This window comes from Magallana gigas, chromosome 2 (genome assembly GCF_963853765.1).
Source record: "Magallana gigas chromosome 2, xbMagGiga1.1, whole genome shotgun sequence".
NCBI lineage: Eukaryota > Metazoa > Mollusca > Bivalvia > Ostreida > Ostreidae > Magallana > Magallana gigas.
The window spans coordinates 36,664,446-36,680,600 of NC_088854.1; the positions used below are offsets into that span (position 1 = coordinate 36,664,446).

Genomic DNA, 16,155 nt, shown 5'->3' on the forward strand with positions numbered 1-16,155 from the left:
GTCTTCTTCTTGATAAGGTATCGTTTTATAACTTCTACTGCCTATTCAAAATTCAAATGTCGAACTACAATCAATATAGATATCTCAGCCTATTTAACTTTCTAAACTATTTTTTTCTTGGAAGTTTACGAGTTTAATAGGTAATTTAAAAGTTAACTTCCTATGTTAATTGTCAACTTTTTTCTTTACTTTTTCTTTCTCTTATTTGTATTATCACCCTTCATCGCATGTATTTTATCATGTATTATTGTTGGTTGGATTTTTCTCAACACTGTTAATTGTGCTATTACGAGAATAAAGAAATTGTCATTGTGTAAAATGATTAAAAAATCTACAATAAAGAGTTCAATTCAATTTCAATTCAGTGTATTCGCCCAAAACATAAAATGGTAAATGAGGTCAATCTTTATACACAGTTCAAAAGTTAGAGGTACATTTTATAAATTAATAGATAAGTAGTAGATAAATAGTAAATAAGCATAAATATACAATATATACAATGAAGATAGGAAAAAGTAAAATTCAGAGAGTTAAAACCGGAGTGAACAACTAATTATGTACTCATATGAACCAACATTTATATCTTGCATGTAAGTATTGTGGAAAATCATAACAAAAGAATGTAATTATAAAAATTGTATTCTGTGAAATAAATATATTATAAACAACACTTGTAGGGTATTTATTCATGCCAAAAGTGCATCAAAAAATAATCGGAAGAAACCGAAAAAGTAATAAGAATTTCACTGAATTTTAGGCTGTAATCGATTAAATAACGATTACAAGTAATTGGACATCTCTTCGATTACAGATTACTGTCAATTACTTAATCAATAGAATCGAGTACAATTACTCGGTAACTATAATCCCATGCCTGTTACGGAACGCTTATTGTTCTATTCAGCCGAGCATAGTTTACATAAAATATATCAAACTTTGCATTATAATTGTTATAAAAATTGTATTCAAATTTTAATTTAAAAAAATGAAAAATGTAACAAGATAAGACAGTTTTTTAATCAATATTAGAACATATTTCTATCAGTTAGTGTAACTTCATTTGTACACAGGATTTTGGCAATTTGCATGAAATTGACCATATCATGAATGCGCTTTACGAAATAACGATGCACAAAAACGGCGGAAGCAATTAGAGACAACCCAAGGATTCTATCATCCGGGCAACCGTTAAAAATTGGAAAGAGAGAAAACGGTCAAAATGGAATAGAAATTAAATTGGAGAGATGTCTTGTTTTGTATAGGATAAATCGATCTTCCTCTTTCGGGGCTTAAATGCAAGGGAATTATTACCGCGGGGATCCTTTACTATTTCTTAAGAAAACAGAGATTATATTTGCTTGTCGATTGAATGTCTGTCCAGACGCTGGTGAAGAACAAGGAATCACTATCTAATGCAATAGCTCCACGAACTGTATTTATTCAAGTAAATTGGTAACACGCTGTAAAAAGTTACTTAGATTATGTAGGCCTTGGCTATCAGATGGCTTTTGTCGTTACTGTCGGACGAAGCACGTTTTTATTTGGACTCTCAGATACACTTACGATTCAATAATTTCATTTGGTATGCTTCATATCCGATTACTTAAGATACAGAAGAGCTGTGACTTAAACATTAAGTACATGCATGATATTCCTAATTCCTTTTCACTGGGGCAACTGATCCAGCACTACCATGATGATAAAAGTAGTTATCCAAGCAAAACTATCAAAGTGAATACTTAAAACTGTTTTTACTTATACTATTTTAGAAATTGAACACATTTTCGATAATGATTTGTAAATCATTTAATTCTGGCTGTAACACACTTTCTGATTGTGCTATTTTTACATTGATTGGTTCATTGGTAGATACTCTCCAAATATACTAAAAGCAAGACTTTTTAAATTTTAAATTCAGATCCTGGGTTTACAAAATAAGAAAATAGTTCGACTCAAAAAAATTCTTCTCGATGTAGGCTCTTTTATAGCTGTGGCGATTTTTTTACACCAAGGTTATTTGTTGTTCATTTCCTACATATGCGTATAGAGATCTCCACTTGCTTCCTTACTTTTTGGATTCAATCAAAAAAGGCGTCTTTTCTTCTGCGCCGTTCCTCTAGCGACTACGTGGAGGACTTTTTGGAACACAGATTCAGCATCGATTTATCAGTCTGCCCGCCTTTACAGTACGGCTGCTTAAATCTTCTGTGATAGGTTAATAATACGTCTTCACACTTTCTGTATTAGCAGTAATGAATGCTAAGCGTTCCGCCGGCTCTCCGGCTATATTGCTTCAGGAACATAAAGCCATCTTATTGTACTGGTGAATGGAACATCTCAGCCTTATGATTGTTTTGTAGTCCGCTGAGATATTTACATTATTTTATTTGTAGAATTCTCTTACATCCAAGGATTGGGATTGACTTGGTCATTTTACATACATTTATCTTTCCAAGAATTTCCGAAGAAATATGATCATGTTTAACTCTTACGATGACGAGTTTTATTTTTAAGGCAATCAGTATTCCATACAATCTGACGAGAGAAAATCAGTTCACGGGAAATAAATTATGTATATGCATTTTGAGGCACATACCATCTTTTACATTTTTTAAATCTATTTTCAATTCACCAGGAGTCAAGGTTTAAATTCCATGAGGTCAAACTACCATAAAAGGACTTCAGAATAACGGCTTTATGGATTTATTTTATTTTAACTTATTGTAATTCATAGCTCTGTAGACACTTACAGGACTGAAATCTACACGCCCCGTTTATCGATTGGTCGAAACCTACAGCGACCTAAGAAAATCACTACTGACTGCACGAAATAATCATGATGATGTCAGAATAAAAATTCTTATTTGAGACTTTTGGCTGTTTGTTTTAGCTATTGTTCTGATGTACATTAACATTACTTTAGTTAGTTTTACTGACTTTTTACAATTAATTTGTTAAAACGCGGGTTATGTATTTTTCTCTGCAATGTCGCTACCTTCATATCCTGCTGGAATCACCAAAGAAAGCATTTTATTGTTTAAATGAGTTCACCGGTTTATCTTTATGAAAATTAGATTTGATAATAGTTATTCAAGCTTAAATTTAAATTTCGTATGGTTGAATAAAAGATGCAATATACTTCGTAACTTCCTTTTATATCTTTCCAGGCCATTTTCCATTTCAGTAAATGCCATACAAGGAAGTTCTTGAGAAATAAAGAAGACATGAGGACATATTGACCAGTTTATTGAATCTGTCAACAACATCAGTCAAACAAAAGTAATCAGCGATCAGCGCAAAAAAGCAAACAGATTCCGGATCTAATGATGATCCATCACTACAATAACACAAGGACAGCAGCTTCTTCAGAGGATAAACGCCATGCTTGTGATGACATCATGATGGAGCGGCTCCGATTTCTGATTATGGACGGCGATGGTTTACCAATCTTAGTTCTCTTTTAAGAAATTATAAAGCTATTGATCGTAGTTGCGTCTATCAGTAATTATAAACTCGTGTTCACACGGTGAATTACTGACAATGATGGTTTTATTTTAATTTCAGAATACATGTAAACGTTTAAAATAAAAAAGAGGATGCTGCAGATTGTAAAACAAAACACATACAGTGTATACGGAACCGGAAAATATTTGGAAAGTAACAACAAAATGCATGGCTGATTTCGATTTACATACAATATTAATGATTAATTACATTCCATCAAACGTGGCATATGATACATAAGTCTACTTTATCAAATTCCATTACACTATGTTCGGAAGAAAATATACTGATGAATAAACGCGAGTGATTCTCTATGTAAACCCAATCATAGTTCAGTGTTTTTACCACTTTCGAAAGTCGTAAGCTGCTCAGGTGGTTTGAATGTGTACTGAAAAAAATGGTCATAGATATAACTACAATGTCTTACTTTTTTAAAAAAACATATATAAGAAAAAGTTGATACTTTAAAATATTTTTTAGTCGCATATTATATGAATAGTAAATATATACCATTCTAACTGTATATTTTGAAAAATACCTGCATAACATTTTAATAGGTACTTTGCATAATTCGCTTGGGTCATTAGCAACAAAAATTCTGGATTAATATCAAATTCAACTTCTATTATTTCGTTTGTTTAATTTTCCTTAAAAAATAAAAAAAAATAATTGACCTTGATATTTAATATTTGCTCAATGAATAATCTATAAAAATTTCAAAAAAAATCATATCGACCTTTGTGCTTAGTCAGATTTAGATAGATAGATAGATAGATAGATAGATAGATAGATAGATAGATAGATAGATAGATAGATAGATAGATAAATGTGTCACAGTTCATATATATTTATTTATTAAATATTCATCATTGCTGATAGAACGCATTGCTCTATGTATAAATGAATGCACGTGTGAATGTTGTGATATGTCACATGGTTTTTATTAGTGACCAGGTATATATGTCTCATTGACCAATGACAGACGACTTTTAAGTCATTAATATGCATGCGTTACTAACTTCGTTCACTATATAAGCGCAAGTCCCGCCAAATCCAGAACCCACAGATTCTACCCTTTACGGCGTTAGATTCATGTACCAGTGTACTTATGATCTTTTCTGATCTTCAAAGATTCAGTATATTCCATTTATTATTTAAAGTACTGGATACCTGGTAAGATCACTGTTAAACATATTATTGTAACACCATATTCAGTGATACCGTCGGTAAATCACCGGTATTATTAAACCATTGTGTTTGTAATTTAGTTAAATATGTAGTACATGTAATTGTCTCTCGTCAACGTGTGTGTGTTGTGTTGTGAATGTGTTTTCTGTGTTTTCTAAGTTGTAGTTTTTCTTATATCATATAAAAGCATCTATAAGCACGAGTCCAAGTCTTCGATCGTTATTTCTTTACGGCCCTGTGATAGATAGATAGATAGATAGATAGATAGATAGATAGATAGATAGATAGATAGATAGATAGATAGATAGATAGATATTTGCGTTCACTCACAGAAACTGTGTTGTCGCAGATACCCGTGTACCCAGCGGCTTTCAATACTTCCAAGGGATTCTTCTTTTCAATTTTGATTGCAGGTCTGGGTGCATCCATTTGCTGGAAAAAAAACGTCATTAGAGGTTCGCATTTTTCGCTTATAAACATGCTCAATATTGTTTTAAATCGGAATTTTAATCATTTTTTTCCATGATTAAATTGATTTACCTTCCGAAATCTAAGTTTGTGTTGTTTCCGTAATCGATGGACAGAGTACTCGACAAGTGATACCATCATAGAGAGAACTAGTCCTCCAATCAAAATGTGGAATATTCCAGACACGTTGCTTAGTGTCAACGGACTCTTCGAAGTGTCCTGTGGCGTTATAATGCACGAAAATTTAATATTTCGTTATATTTCAAATGTTCAAATTCATGAATGATTAAATATAATCAAAAATTTCAATAAACCCCACTGACAGCCTAACTTCTCAAAAATTTATCGAAAAAATCATTTTGAATAGAAAAATGATTTGCGATGGTATATGAATTTTATCCAACGAGTTGTGTGTTTTCTATCCCCGAGTCTTGGCAGGGGATAAAAAAAACACAGAACGAGTTGGATAAAAATCATATACTATCAAAAATTATAATGGATTCTTTTTATTACTTTTTACCACGTCTTTTTTTAAACCACAATCTTTTCTGTAAACATCATAATAGTCAGCCGCACAATACAATAATTCACTTCAAGACGTCAACAACTTTATGCATGGAAAAAAGTTCCATGAAGATTAACAAACTATGATTTCATTAATTTTCGAACATATTTTTATTAACTTTTGAAAAAAAATCAACAATATTAAATGTTTCAAATTCATAAGTCTACACTTTTCAATTGAATAATTTTGTTACTTTTTCATTCTACATCAATAGTCCGCCTAAAGCTACGTAATGTTTTTAAAATCATGACGTCAAGTGGCGTCAGAACATACAGGGGAATATTAAAAATTTATAACATAAGTGATATCTACTGCATATTGAGCTAAACATGTGATAAATTTAAATTCATTGCTCGTTGGTTTGTTATGGTGCGGTCACACGATGTGATTTTAGCCGAAAGCGAGTCGGATGAGGAAAACGGATGGAAAATCGGACGCAAAATCGCTTCGTGTGACCGCACATTTACCTGGGCTTTCTTACCTTTGAGTCCATCGTACCACACTCCCCTTTATCAAACCACCACTTCCTCTGCAGCTTGTGAAGTTCCCCTTCTTCACGTAACATTAGTACAACCAAGTTTAAATCCTTCCTGAAAGTTTAGAAACAAATGTTTACCTTTCAAAGAGTTCTATAAATTTTAAACCAAAGTACTGAACTACTGAAAGGCTATATTAACAAAATATGCCTGTCAAGTAAAAAAAAAATCAAAGGTGCATTGAATTTTGAAACAAGCGTTGTAAAATCTCAATCTCCCATTTCTTCGATGTGAAACCAAATACTAATGCTTTGTAAAGTAGTTCATAAAAATTAATGCGCATTGTATCTGTCCAAATTGCATAGTTTGGTTTTTAAAACATGTAATTTATAAGAAAGCAACAACAAAAAACACTCTAAGGTAAATTCATTCGCAAACAAAAAACCCAATACATTTGACAAAACATGGATCTTTGTGTAATTGTTTGTTATAGAGGAAACTTTTACTTTAACGTTGTTTGGTTTTTTAACCGGGTTTTCCAACGGAAAAATCCGGTTATTAAAATGGTGAAAATGGCGGGCGGGCGGGCGGCTGCCAAAAGGGTACCCTCATTGTACGGATAACTCCTCCTACAGTTTTCAAGATAGGAAGTTGTTCTTTTGCAGATCAATTGTACATATATCAGAGGTGTGCATATTGCTAGGATTTTGATTTCCGATAATTTATCGAAAAAATACCAGCTTTTGAACTTAGTCATTCTTTGGCAAAATATTGCATATAGGGTACCCTCATTGTACGGATAACTCCTCCTACAGTTCTCAAGATAGGAAGTTGTTCTTTTGCAGATCAATTGTACATATATCAGAGGTGTGCATATTGCTAGGATTTTGATTTCTGATAATTTATCGAAAATATACCAGCTTTTGAACTTAGTCATTTTTTGGCAAAATATTGCATATAGGGTACCCTCATTGTACGGATAACTCCTCCTACAGTTCTCAAGATAGGAAGTTGTTCTTTTGCAGATCAATTGTACATATATCAGAGGTGTGCATATTGCTAGGATTTTTATTTCCGATAATTTATCGAAAAAATACCAGCTTTTGAACTTAGTCATTTTTTGGCAAAATGTTGCATATACATGTAGGGTACTCCATTTCACTGGATAAGGGTTGACATGGATTATGGATACAGTTTACATAAAAGAAAACCCGGTTTGCTGTCACATTGACAGCTTTTCACTTGTTGTTTACTTTTGAGGTTGTGCTATTCATGTAGTAACATTGGCGATTTAAAGGCAGGCCTTCAGCCAGTTTCTGCTTTCAGCAGAGCCCGGCTAAAAACCTTATCACAATTTGATGGTTTTTCTTATTCAACAAATGTGAACCACCGCACTGTTAGACTTTCTTGTTTGGTAATTTGATTTAACTAGTTATTTTCACTGATTTTTTTTATTTATGAATTATTATAATATATAAAGATATATAAGAATTATCATATATGATAAAATTATGAAATACAGATGATTACCTGAGCGGAGAGTATGGAGGAGTTGCTATTCCGTATCCTTTATGATCCAAGTTTTCTCCCACTTTCATGGTGTTACATGGTTTCTTCTGGTTCTGATAATCATTTTTTGGAGATTCCACAAGATATGCATAGTCACCTTTAGATTGTCGAACTTTTTCATACCCTTCTTTATCTGAATTTACCATTACTTGGTCCCCTTTTGATTTCATATACTCGTACATTTGCCTGTATATTGGCACCTGAGACATCTGAGGAATATACAGTCAGATATATACATGTAAGTATTCAAATACTGACATCCATTTGCTTATAACAACTACTATAATCCAAACGTCACCAATATTAGGATTGTTTTACTGTATATAAAAGTGACATTATATTGTATTCATTTAAAAATGACGTAAGTGTTGATTTAAACCAAGTATGTTACCTCGAAAAATGCCTCAGTTGATCCACCTTTGAAAGTCCCATACTCCACATCTTTACTCTTAACCAGGTCTTCAACCCCTTGTATTGGAGGAATAAGTCTCTCAATGGTCAAAAATGCGGCCAAATTGGCAGTGTACGACGAAATAAGTATTAGGGTAAAAAACCACCAGGCGCTGCCGACGATCCGACCTGAAATAGACCTGTATCACGGACATTAAAATGAGGTAAAAGATGCCACACTGGAGCGCGTAGATGCAACCAAGGTCTGATACTTTCTCAATGATAGCTAAATCTTTCAAATATTCAATGCTCGCTCAAATAGGCTAAGCTTATATTATAAGGCTGTAAACAATGTTCTTTAATTGGATTATATGTTGGCTGGTAAAGTACATTGATTTAATAATGTGCATTATATAAATTGAAATGTGCATTTTGTGATTTAAACAGTAAAATATAAAAAGTGGAAAGGTGTTGAATTCGTTAGGAACTAATGTGCAAATTGCAGATTGTGCTTAATACACCATTGTACCTCAACAGACAATTTATACTCCAATAGGATAGGCATACTATCGACAAAACTAACCTTGGGAAAATATCAGAACCTTGCTGCATCAATGCTCCTAAAGAAAACCACAAAGTATTGGACAACGTGAAGGCGTTCGTCACTGAAATCTCTTTTCGTGACGCTTCGGCGCGCCATTCAAACGGGCTCCAACGCCCGATAAAAAATAGTACCAGACTAACACCTGTAAAAGCAAGACTAACACAGACCCAAACCATGGAGTCTAAAGGCTCCATAAAGGAAAACACGCCAGGTTTCTGTTTGTCAGGTTTTTTTATCATTATGCTGATGCCAATTTTCATGAAAGGTTTGGTAAAGTCCACAACTCTTTGTCTTGCACGGGTAATTGTTAAAGAAGCTAAAGCCAAGTCTGCCTTCTGTAAAGATGAGGTCAATAAATTAATATACAATTCAGGAAAGCGATGTATTATTTAAGAAAATAATAAAATTGATATCATTTACCTACATGTATTTCAACTGACCTGATCTAATAACTCTCCTATCATTCCATTCCATGTTCCAACGGTTTTGTTTGCACTTCCAAAGTTATTATCGTCCACCAGCTTGAATTTATAGTTGAATGATCCAGGGCCTTTGCCTTCTAAGCGTTCATATCGTTCTTTGATCTTCTCGGCTACCTCTATACAGAATCCCTCGTACAGTTTCCCGTTGATCATTGCCACACCTTGCTGTGAGACTTGGCTTCCTTCTTTTAATTTTAAATCTTGTACGAATGGTTCACCCTAGATGTTAATAGATAATACATAATAGCGAGCGCAACTCGCAGAGTTAGAGGGGCATGGTCACGATTTCGGTTAAATTCTATTTATCTGTTTTCATTATTTAAAATGCTTTATGAAAACATTTCTAATGATCGAATGAAAGAGAGTCAATCGTAAAGTTATAAGCAAGACACAGGGCTCACAATTCTTTGTCATGTAAACAAGGCCCGTGCCCTTTTTTTGTTTACATAGGTTCAATATACCAGTAAAAAATCTTTTTTAAGCTGTTTTGTCTATCTGTTTATCCATTTTAAGCATAAATAAACAGTTTCTTACGTTTGACACATTCATTTTAGGTCTTAAATTGAAATTTTCACTTCAACATTCAAAATGTAAACAAAGGCTTTGTTTACATAGCAAAGAATTGCAAGCTCTGTAACTTGCTTATAACTCAACGAATGACATTCAAATTTTGGTTGCCTATTAAAAATGCCATTCTAAAGCATTGTAAACAATAAAAATGAAAAAATAATTTTTGACCAAAATCGTGACCATGCCCCTTTTAAGCGAGCTCTGAGAACCAGTGCGCGCGGAGCAAAGGACGAGCTAAACCTACAGATTCATTAAGAAATCATTTTTGCCTACGTCCCATAATGCTCTCTGCTGTTTTCTCCCGTGGTGCTATGCTAAAAATGGCTGACTTTTAGCTCGTGATTTAGGGTGCCTTGAGGTTTGAAGACACGTTTTAAGTATTGCAAAAGCATTGGTGGGACCCTAAAGATTTTTTCCATGCTTCCATTCCTTCGTATTGAGTCGAGATACAAATAATTATTGATTATAACGTGTGACGTCACAATCATCTTGAGCTATATTTCCCACGATAAATTAAGAGGTGGATCAAACATCTGTAATGTGTGTACTAGCTATTTCAGTCTAAACTGGGATAACTGCCTCATATGATTTGTTTTTAATTTTTTTTTTTTGGTTTGATAGAGAGATAATATATATATACAAGCACGAGCCATACTTTACTGTCATATTATCGATCCAAATTTTAGCTAATTTTGCATGCATGTACAGTAAGTATAAGCAGGAGTGGGGTGAAATAATAGGTCATTTTAAACTAAAAAAAAATAATACAGAGAAAAAATAAACATTTAAAAAATCTATGCATATATTACATATTGTCGAACCATTAAATTCAAAAATAGGAAATTACACACCTACAAACAAGGACTGGGGGCACATTCAACGATTGTAATTAGGAGGCAAACATTTTTAAAAAACATTTTAAAAATATGAACCAAGGGGGGGGGGGGATAAGAGGCAGACAACAACAAGGCACAAAAGAAAAATAACAATGTATATACTTATTGTTTACACTTTTTACCAAAATTAAACAAATTACATTTTACAGACTGATCAATTCTCTCCAAAAGGAAGGAACGGTTCTAGAGGGAAGCAAATCTATATATTTTGTAAAAAAAAATCTTTCATGTTAGTAAATAACTGTTAAAATATCACTAAGTTGACAATGTTGCAAGGTATCATGTGTAATTGTTGATCTCGTCAAAACGGTGGCCCGTAAAACATATTAACCGATAATAATTTTATATCAACTGCGGATAGAAGCATTTCACCATTTCTTAAACATTTATATCTTCATTCTTGACACCAAAGCCAACCAGGACACTTTTTAATTAAACTCCGTTTAAACTTACATTACATTCACATACCCGGTATAGCATTGTTACCAAAATAGGCCTAAGGACCAACGACCCCATTCCCAACCCTCACCGGCAAACAACATTTTCCCCTTCCCCGACCGTGAAATATTCTTGATCCGCACGTGAGATACACTATATGCTTCTCATCTCTTATTAAGTGTGTTGTTTTCGGTAATTTTACCACAATTGTTGTGATGATCCACGTTCTGTTATGACTGGCTACTGGCTCCTTGGACGGTTTACAATAGTGCAACTTTATGCTGAGACCCGTTTCCTGCCAAATTCCCACCTATTGGATTACAATATTCCCAAATATAACCTTTATTTAAATTAAGATATTATATTTTAATTTCGAGTGCTTTCTTTGTAACCTTCTTTATTCAACATCTTTTTCATACTTTTACGTTAAAAGACAGATAATAATGTATACGATCATGAAATAAGGGTTCACAATTTTTAAAACTCTCAGCAACCAAGTTACTTAGGATAATTCAAAGTCTCCCGATATTCAAATTGTACCTTCTGCTAAACTAGCGACATTTCCATCGTTTATCTACCTTTTCAAGCTTGGAAAAATTAAAAGTAAAGAATTTGACGTTGAGCACGTAGTCCTTCCTGTTGCCATAGCTATCTAGAGCCAGTGTCCCTGTCCCGATATTCGATGAACCTTGTACTTTTGTCTGAAACAGAGTTGTCTTTCCTTACTTAAAAACGTCGCCGTTCATGTTTACGTGATTATAAATATTATATCTTGATAAATTAATTTTTGCATCAAAGCAACAAATACAAACAACATGAAGTTTAAGTAAAATTCGACTTGATTGAATGGTCAGGAAAAATGCTTTCATTCTTGAAGAAAGCTGATTATAATAAATTGTAATTGGGATCTTTCATAGCAAACGTAGCTCATTGTTTTAAAATCATAATTAAATTCTACTGAAAGCATACATATACCTCATTGATTCTTCCAGTTTCTATCTAAATTCTATTTAAAGCATACATAAGCCATTATTTGTTTTCAGTTAACTGTAGAGAACTTGTGTATCTTTATCATATTAAAAGTATATCTAGCTTATTGGGTTTTTTTTAATCATCTCACGTTTTCCTCACAGCAAACATAGCTCGATGCTTTAATTTCAATATTAATCTTAAGGCATGAAAAGCTCATTGTTTTTTAACTATCTTGAAATCTACTCACTTCTTTTATAGCATTCAGGAATTTTCGTCCAAAATTTCTGTGTTGTTCTGACACGTCACAGCCGTTGCTGTTTGGAGTGAACATGGAGGGGTTATTGTAGGTCCCTGTCTTGTTGACTGCGTAACTCAGGAACTCCAGGGTGTCCATCACAAGCGCTGATTTATGCTGTTGAAAAGTAAGAGGATATAAAGAAATAAGTATTCCATATATTCAAACCGGTATTTTTTAAGGATTTTGTTAGGAAGATGTGTACATATTCTCGTTCATGTGATATTTTTCAAATACAGATAAGATTAACCAGACATTTTTCTGAGTCTCATCTTACGCTAACAGGACAAAGTCCTTTATATGAATAACAATCGCTCTGTTGGAAATTTTCTTCAAATGGAGGATCTTTAATGGAAAATCCAGTTACGTTCATGCCTCCATATTTAAAAGAGGACAAATCCAGCTCATCTGCACCCTTTTAGGACAAATAACATATATGAGTTTGAAATATTTTGCGCATGAAGATACAAAGTCATGCATATATATTTTTGTACAAAAATAATGGATTGGTAATTTTTACATCCATTGCTCTTACCAGGTTTGCTAATAAATAATGATAGTGTTCTCTGTTCATTCCGACGTCGATGATCTATAACAATAATAATTGAAAATACAATTTTCTGTTTGAAATGATCAATTATCAAATATAATTTAAACAGATCCGGTATTTAAAAGCATCCATTTGACAATGAATTATGAGAAATGCAATACTTTTTGCTTAATGGTTGTTTACAGATGTAATTGCATCAACTAAACAAACATTTTTTTTTAATGTTAATTCATCAACACATTGTCTTAAATTACCTAACAATATAATTAAAAAATATTGTGCATCTTAAAAACTTTACTAAATGCTAATCGGGTCTAACGAACAATGCTGTAATTATGATTCAGCATTGTTATCTGATGGTGTTGGAGAACCTGTTTGCGTGTTTCGTTAAATGCAGCGACTGTGGAGAGGTCTAGTATAATTGGTCGCGTGCACCGACATGGTTCCAGATTGCTACAATTCAATTCCTGCCGATCCACGGAGCGCAGCAACTCGTAACTATCAGATATGTTGGTTATCCGGCGGGATCGAATTATGACGTCATTGGCCAAGTGTCTCTCACCTAGCTCTTGGAAGAGTGATTGCAGACGCAGTAAACCTTGTGGAAAAACACACCATTTAACATTATGCTACACAAAATTAATAGATATATTTATTTTATATATTTACTATCAATTTAAAGAAACATAATCGTCAATGAAAAAAAAGTGAGCTGCCATTTTCATGTCGAAAATTATGAATATGAAATGTATTAAACTCCTGAAATGATAATAAAGTCATATCAATTTGGGAAAAGCTATATGCCCTCAATGAGACAAACTTACATTGTGCTACATATTGCTAAGTTAAGAAACGTTATTCTGATAAGATTCAGTGATTTATTTTAACTGTATTTATAATAAATTTCAATAACATGCATAAATATCATAAAAGCATTTTGTTTCGACAAAATGAAATTCTTTTTTATAAATCCTATAGTTTTGAATGTTTTAATAAGTTAAAGGCCAAAGAGAAGCAAAATAAAGCAAAAGAAAATCAAAGCCACTCATTTAAAAACCAAAACACTAAAAAAAAAACATTATGGTACTAATGGGTATTTTTTATTGTAATTATCAACTATCAATGATGTGTTTTCTCGTATACCTTCATCTGAGTCAAACAGATAAAAGACTTGCTTCCAGCCATTTTTCTGGATGACGTCGATGATGGGTCTGATGAGGGACGGCTGTAAAGATACAGTGAACTCGCTGTGAGTCTGTGAGTACTTCGTTGATAGCGGCATTAACACCGGAATGGACAGCTTGTCTGCGATGGAGTGCATGGCCACAGTCGACTTGCTGGTTCCAACGAATAAAAGAGCTTTTGCTCCTTGTCTTATCTTTGCACAAACTGAAAATACATATTTAAAGAAAATATATGATGAAAATTATATGCATCGCCATGATTGGTTTTAAATAAAATATATATTCCAATAGAACCCCCAATATAAAAGTTTGAATGTTTTTGAATACCACTTTGATGTAGTTTGAATATTTCCTCTGTATCAAAGAGCGCCTCATTTCTGTCCTTCTCTATTGCCTGGATTTGGACCCAGCCTCTGCCCACTGAAGTCTCCATCTTTTTAAATTTGTATTCAATAGCGCTCCACAGTTTGGAAGAGTCTTCTATTTCTTTATGTATGATAAAACCTGCAGAAAAGAAGTACCCGATGTTAAACTGCCGATGCACATTTGTTTCTTTTTATCCATTCTTCCATCTTTTTTTCTTTAAACTCAAAATATGCAGAAAATTTAATTGAAATTTGAATAAATATAATATTTGAATTATTCCATGAATTTTTATTTTATGCATTCTTTTTTCATTCAGATGAATAGTTTGGGGTGGGGGAGGTTAAGGTTAAGATTTTAACCATTGCAATAGGTGAAAAGGTCAGTCATAAAAGATACCCTTTAAATAGTATGTTTTCGTCTATTTATATTTAAAAGGGGTAGGTAGTTGGGTTTTAGAATAATTTATTTTCTGTAATTATACTATTGATAATCATTATGGTCAATGTTTGGGGTATTACAAACCAACATACACCACTAAAAAAAACGTATTATCTAATTAGCTTTTTTTTTTGAAAAAATAATCTAAGACGGAATATGACATTAATTGTTAGATCTTTGTACATATTTCAGGTATTTTATTATATTTTTTTCTTTTATAGATGACAAATCTCGTCATATACTATAGCATCGTGATTTCATCTCTTCGCCTCAGTTCTAGCAAACTGCTACAGCCTCGTTCCAACGAGAACGCAGACGTCAGTTTGCTTCAACTCTACGATGAAATCATTTATGCGGTGAAGCTGCTATATCTGAACAATATTACCCTTACAATATTACTACTTTTGAGTTATTGCCCTCGATAGTCATTACTCTCAGCCCAGGAGATTCCACTAATCGAATTCTCCATACCAAATATCTTGGTTATTCTTGTGTGCTTAAATGTAAATAAATTTATTTGAATTGGACTGGAAATCAATAAAAATCTTATGGCGTCTGTGAGTTGGGATACGATGAGTTTTCTCTTTGTCTTACGATTCCATTGCTCAAAGATGTTGGGCTATAACGTAATGAAAAAAACGATATACATTGCCATAAACTGTGCGTATGAATTCTAATCGACAGCTACCTTATGTTTTTTTTTTTCTAGTGGGTAAAATCTTTTTTTTATGTCAGTATTCAAATGAATTTGAAACTCTTTTATTGTAAAGAAACACTGGTATCAATCAATAAGTTAAAAGCTACTCACCAATTTTTACAACACTTGATTGAACATTTGAATCCAGAAAACTTGTAAAAATTGTCCAAAAGTAACCGACCAAAACACACTTAAAATTCATGGCTATGTGATCACAGCACAGGAACTACAAAACATTATGATGCAAAGAATTGTTTGTTTTTGGTTCATCACCATTTTTACATTCCATCATCAGTCTTTTTGGGTTTTTGTTAATTAACTTTCATTGAGAAATCACAACTGAAATTCATTGTCTGAAAAAAAAATATTCACATTTCCGGAATACTGTAGATGTCGTTGTCAATTTCCACCAATCCGTTCGAAGTTTACATGGCCCTATCGAAGCAAATGGGGACCATTAACCAATGATAGACTACTTTATGTTGCTGATACCGAAAACAGCA

At 33.0% G+C, this 16,155-nt stretch overlaps 1 protein-coding gene across 2 annotated transcripts; it reads right to left on the reverse strand.

The window, feature by feature from the left end:
* Window positions 1-3,229: 3,229 nt before the first annotated feature.
* LOC105331118 (glutamate receptor 2) lies at window positions 3,230-16,150 on the reverse strand. 2 transcript variants are annotated; one of them, XM_066076379.1, is made up of 18 exons: window positions 16,025-16,150; window positions 15,764-15,878; window positions 14,479-14,655; window positions 14,111-14,356; window positions 13,339-13,565; window positions 12,953-13,006; window positions 12,695-12,832; window positions 12,370-12,534; window positions 11,729-11,851; window positions 11,353-11,460; window positions 9,205-9,465; window positions 8,744-9,099; window positions 8,162-8,360; window positions 7,732-7,979; window positions 6,207-6,315; window positions 5,233-5,379; window positions 5,023-5,124; window positions 3,230-3,892 (listed from the first exon to the last, which is right to left on the reverse strand). In XM_066076379.1, exons 2-18 carry the CDS (start codon window positions 15,852-15,854, stop codon window positions 3,830-3,832), a joined length of 2,814 nt encoding a protein of 937 aa, XP_065932451.1. In that variant the 5' UTR covers window positions 15,855-15,878; window positions 16,025-16,150; the 3' UTR covers window positions 3,230-3,829. The 2 variants fall into 2 exon arrangements, with proteins under 2 accessions (XP_065932451.1, XP_034303337.2); XM_034447446.2 differs by lacking the exon at window positions 16,025-16,150 and having other exon boundaries at window positions 15,764-16,002.
* Window positions 16,151-16,155: the final 5 nt, after the last annotated feature.

Excerpts from the sequence above, each read along its gene's own strand:
- LOC105331118 (XM_066076379.1), bottom strand. The coding sequence starts at position 15,854 with ATGAATTTTAAGTGTGTTTTGGTCGGTTACTTTTGGACAATTTTTACA. Across the intron at positions 9,100-9,204 it reads TAGGAGAGTTATTAGATCAG|AAGGCAGACTTGGCTTTAGC; the intron begins GTCAGTTGAAAT and ends TCATCTTTACAG. Across the intron at positions 5,125-5,232 it reads ACAAACTTAGATTTCGGAAG|CAAATGGATGCACCCAGACC; the intron begins GTAAATCAATTT and ends TTTTTTTTCCAG.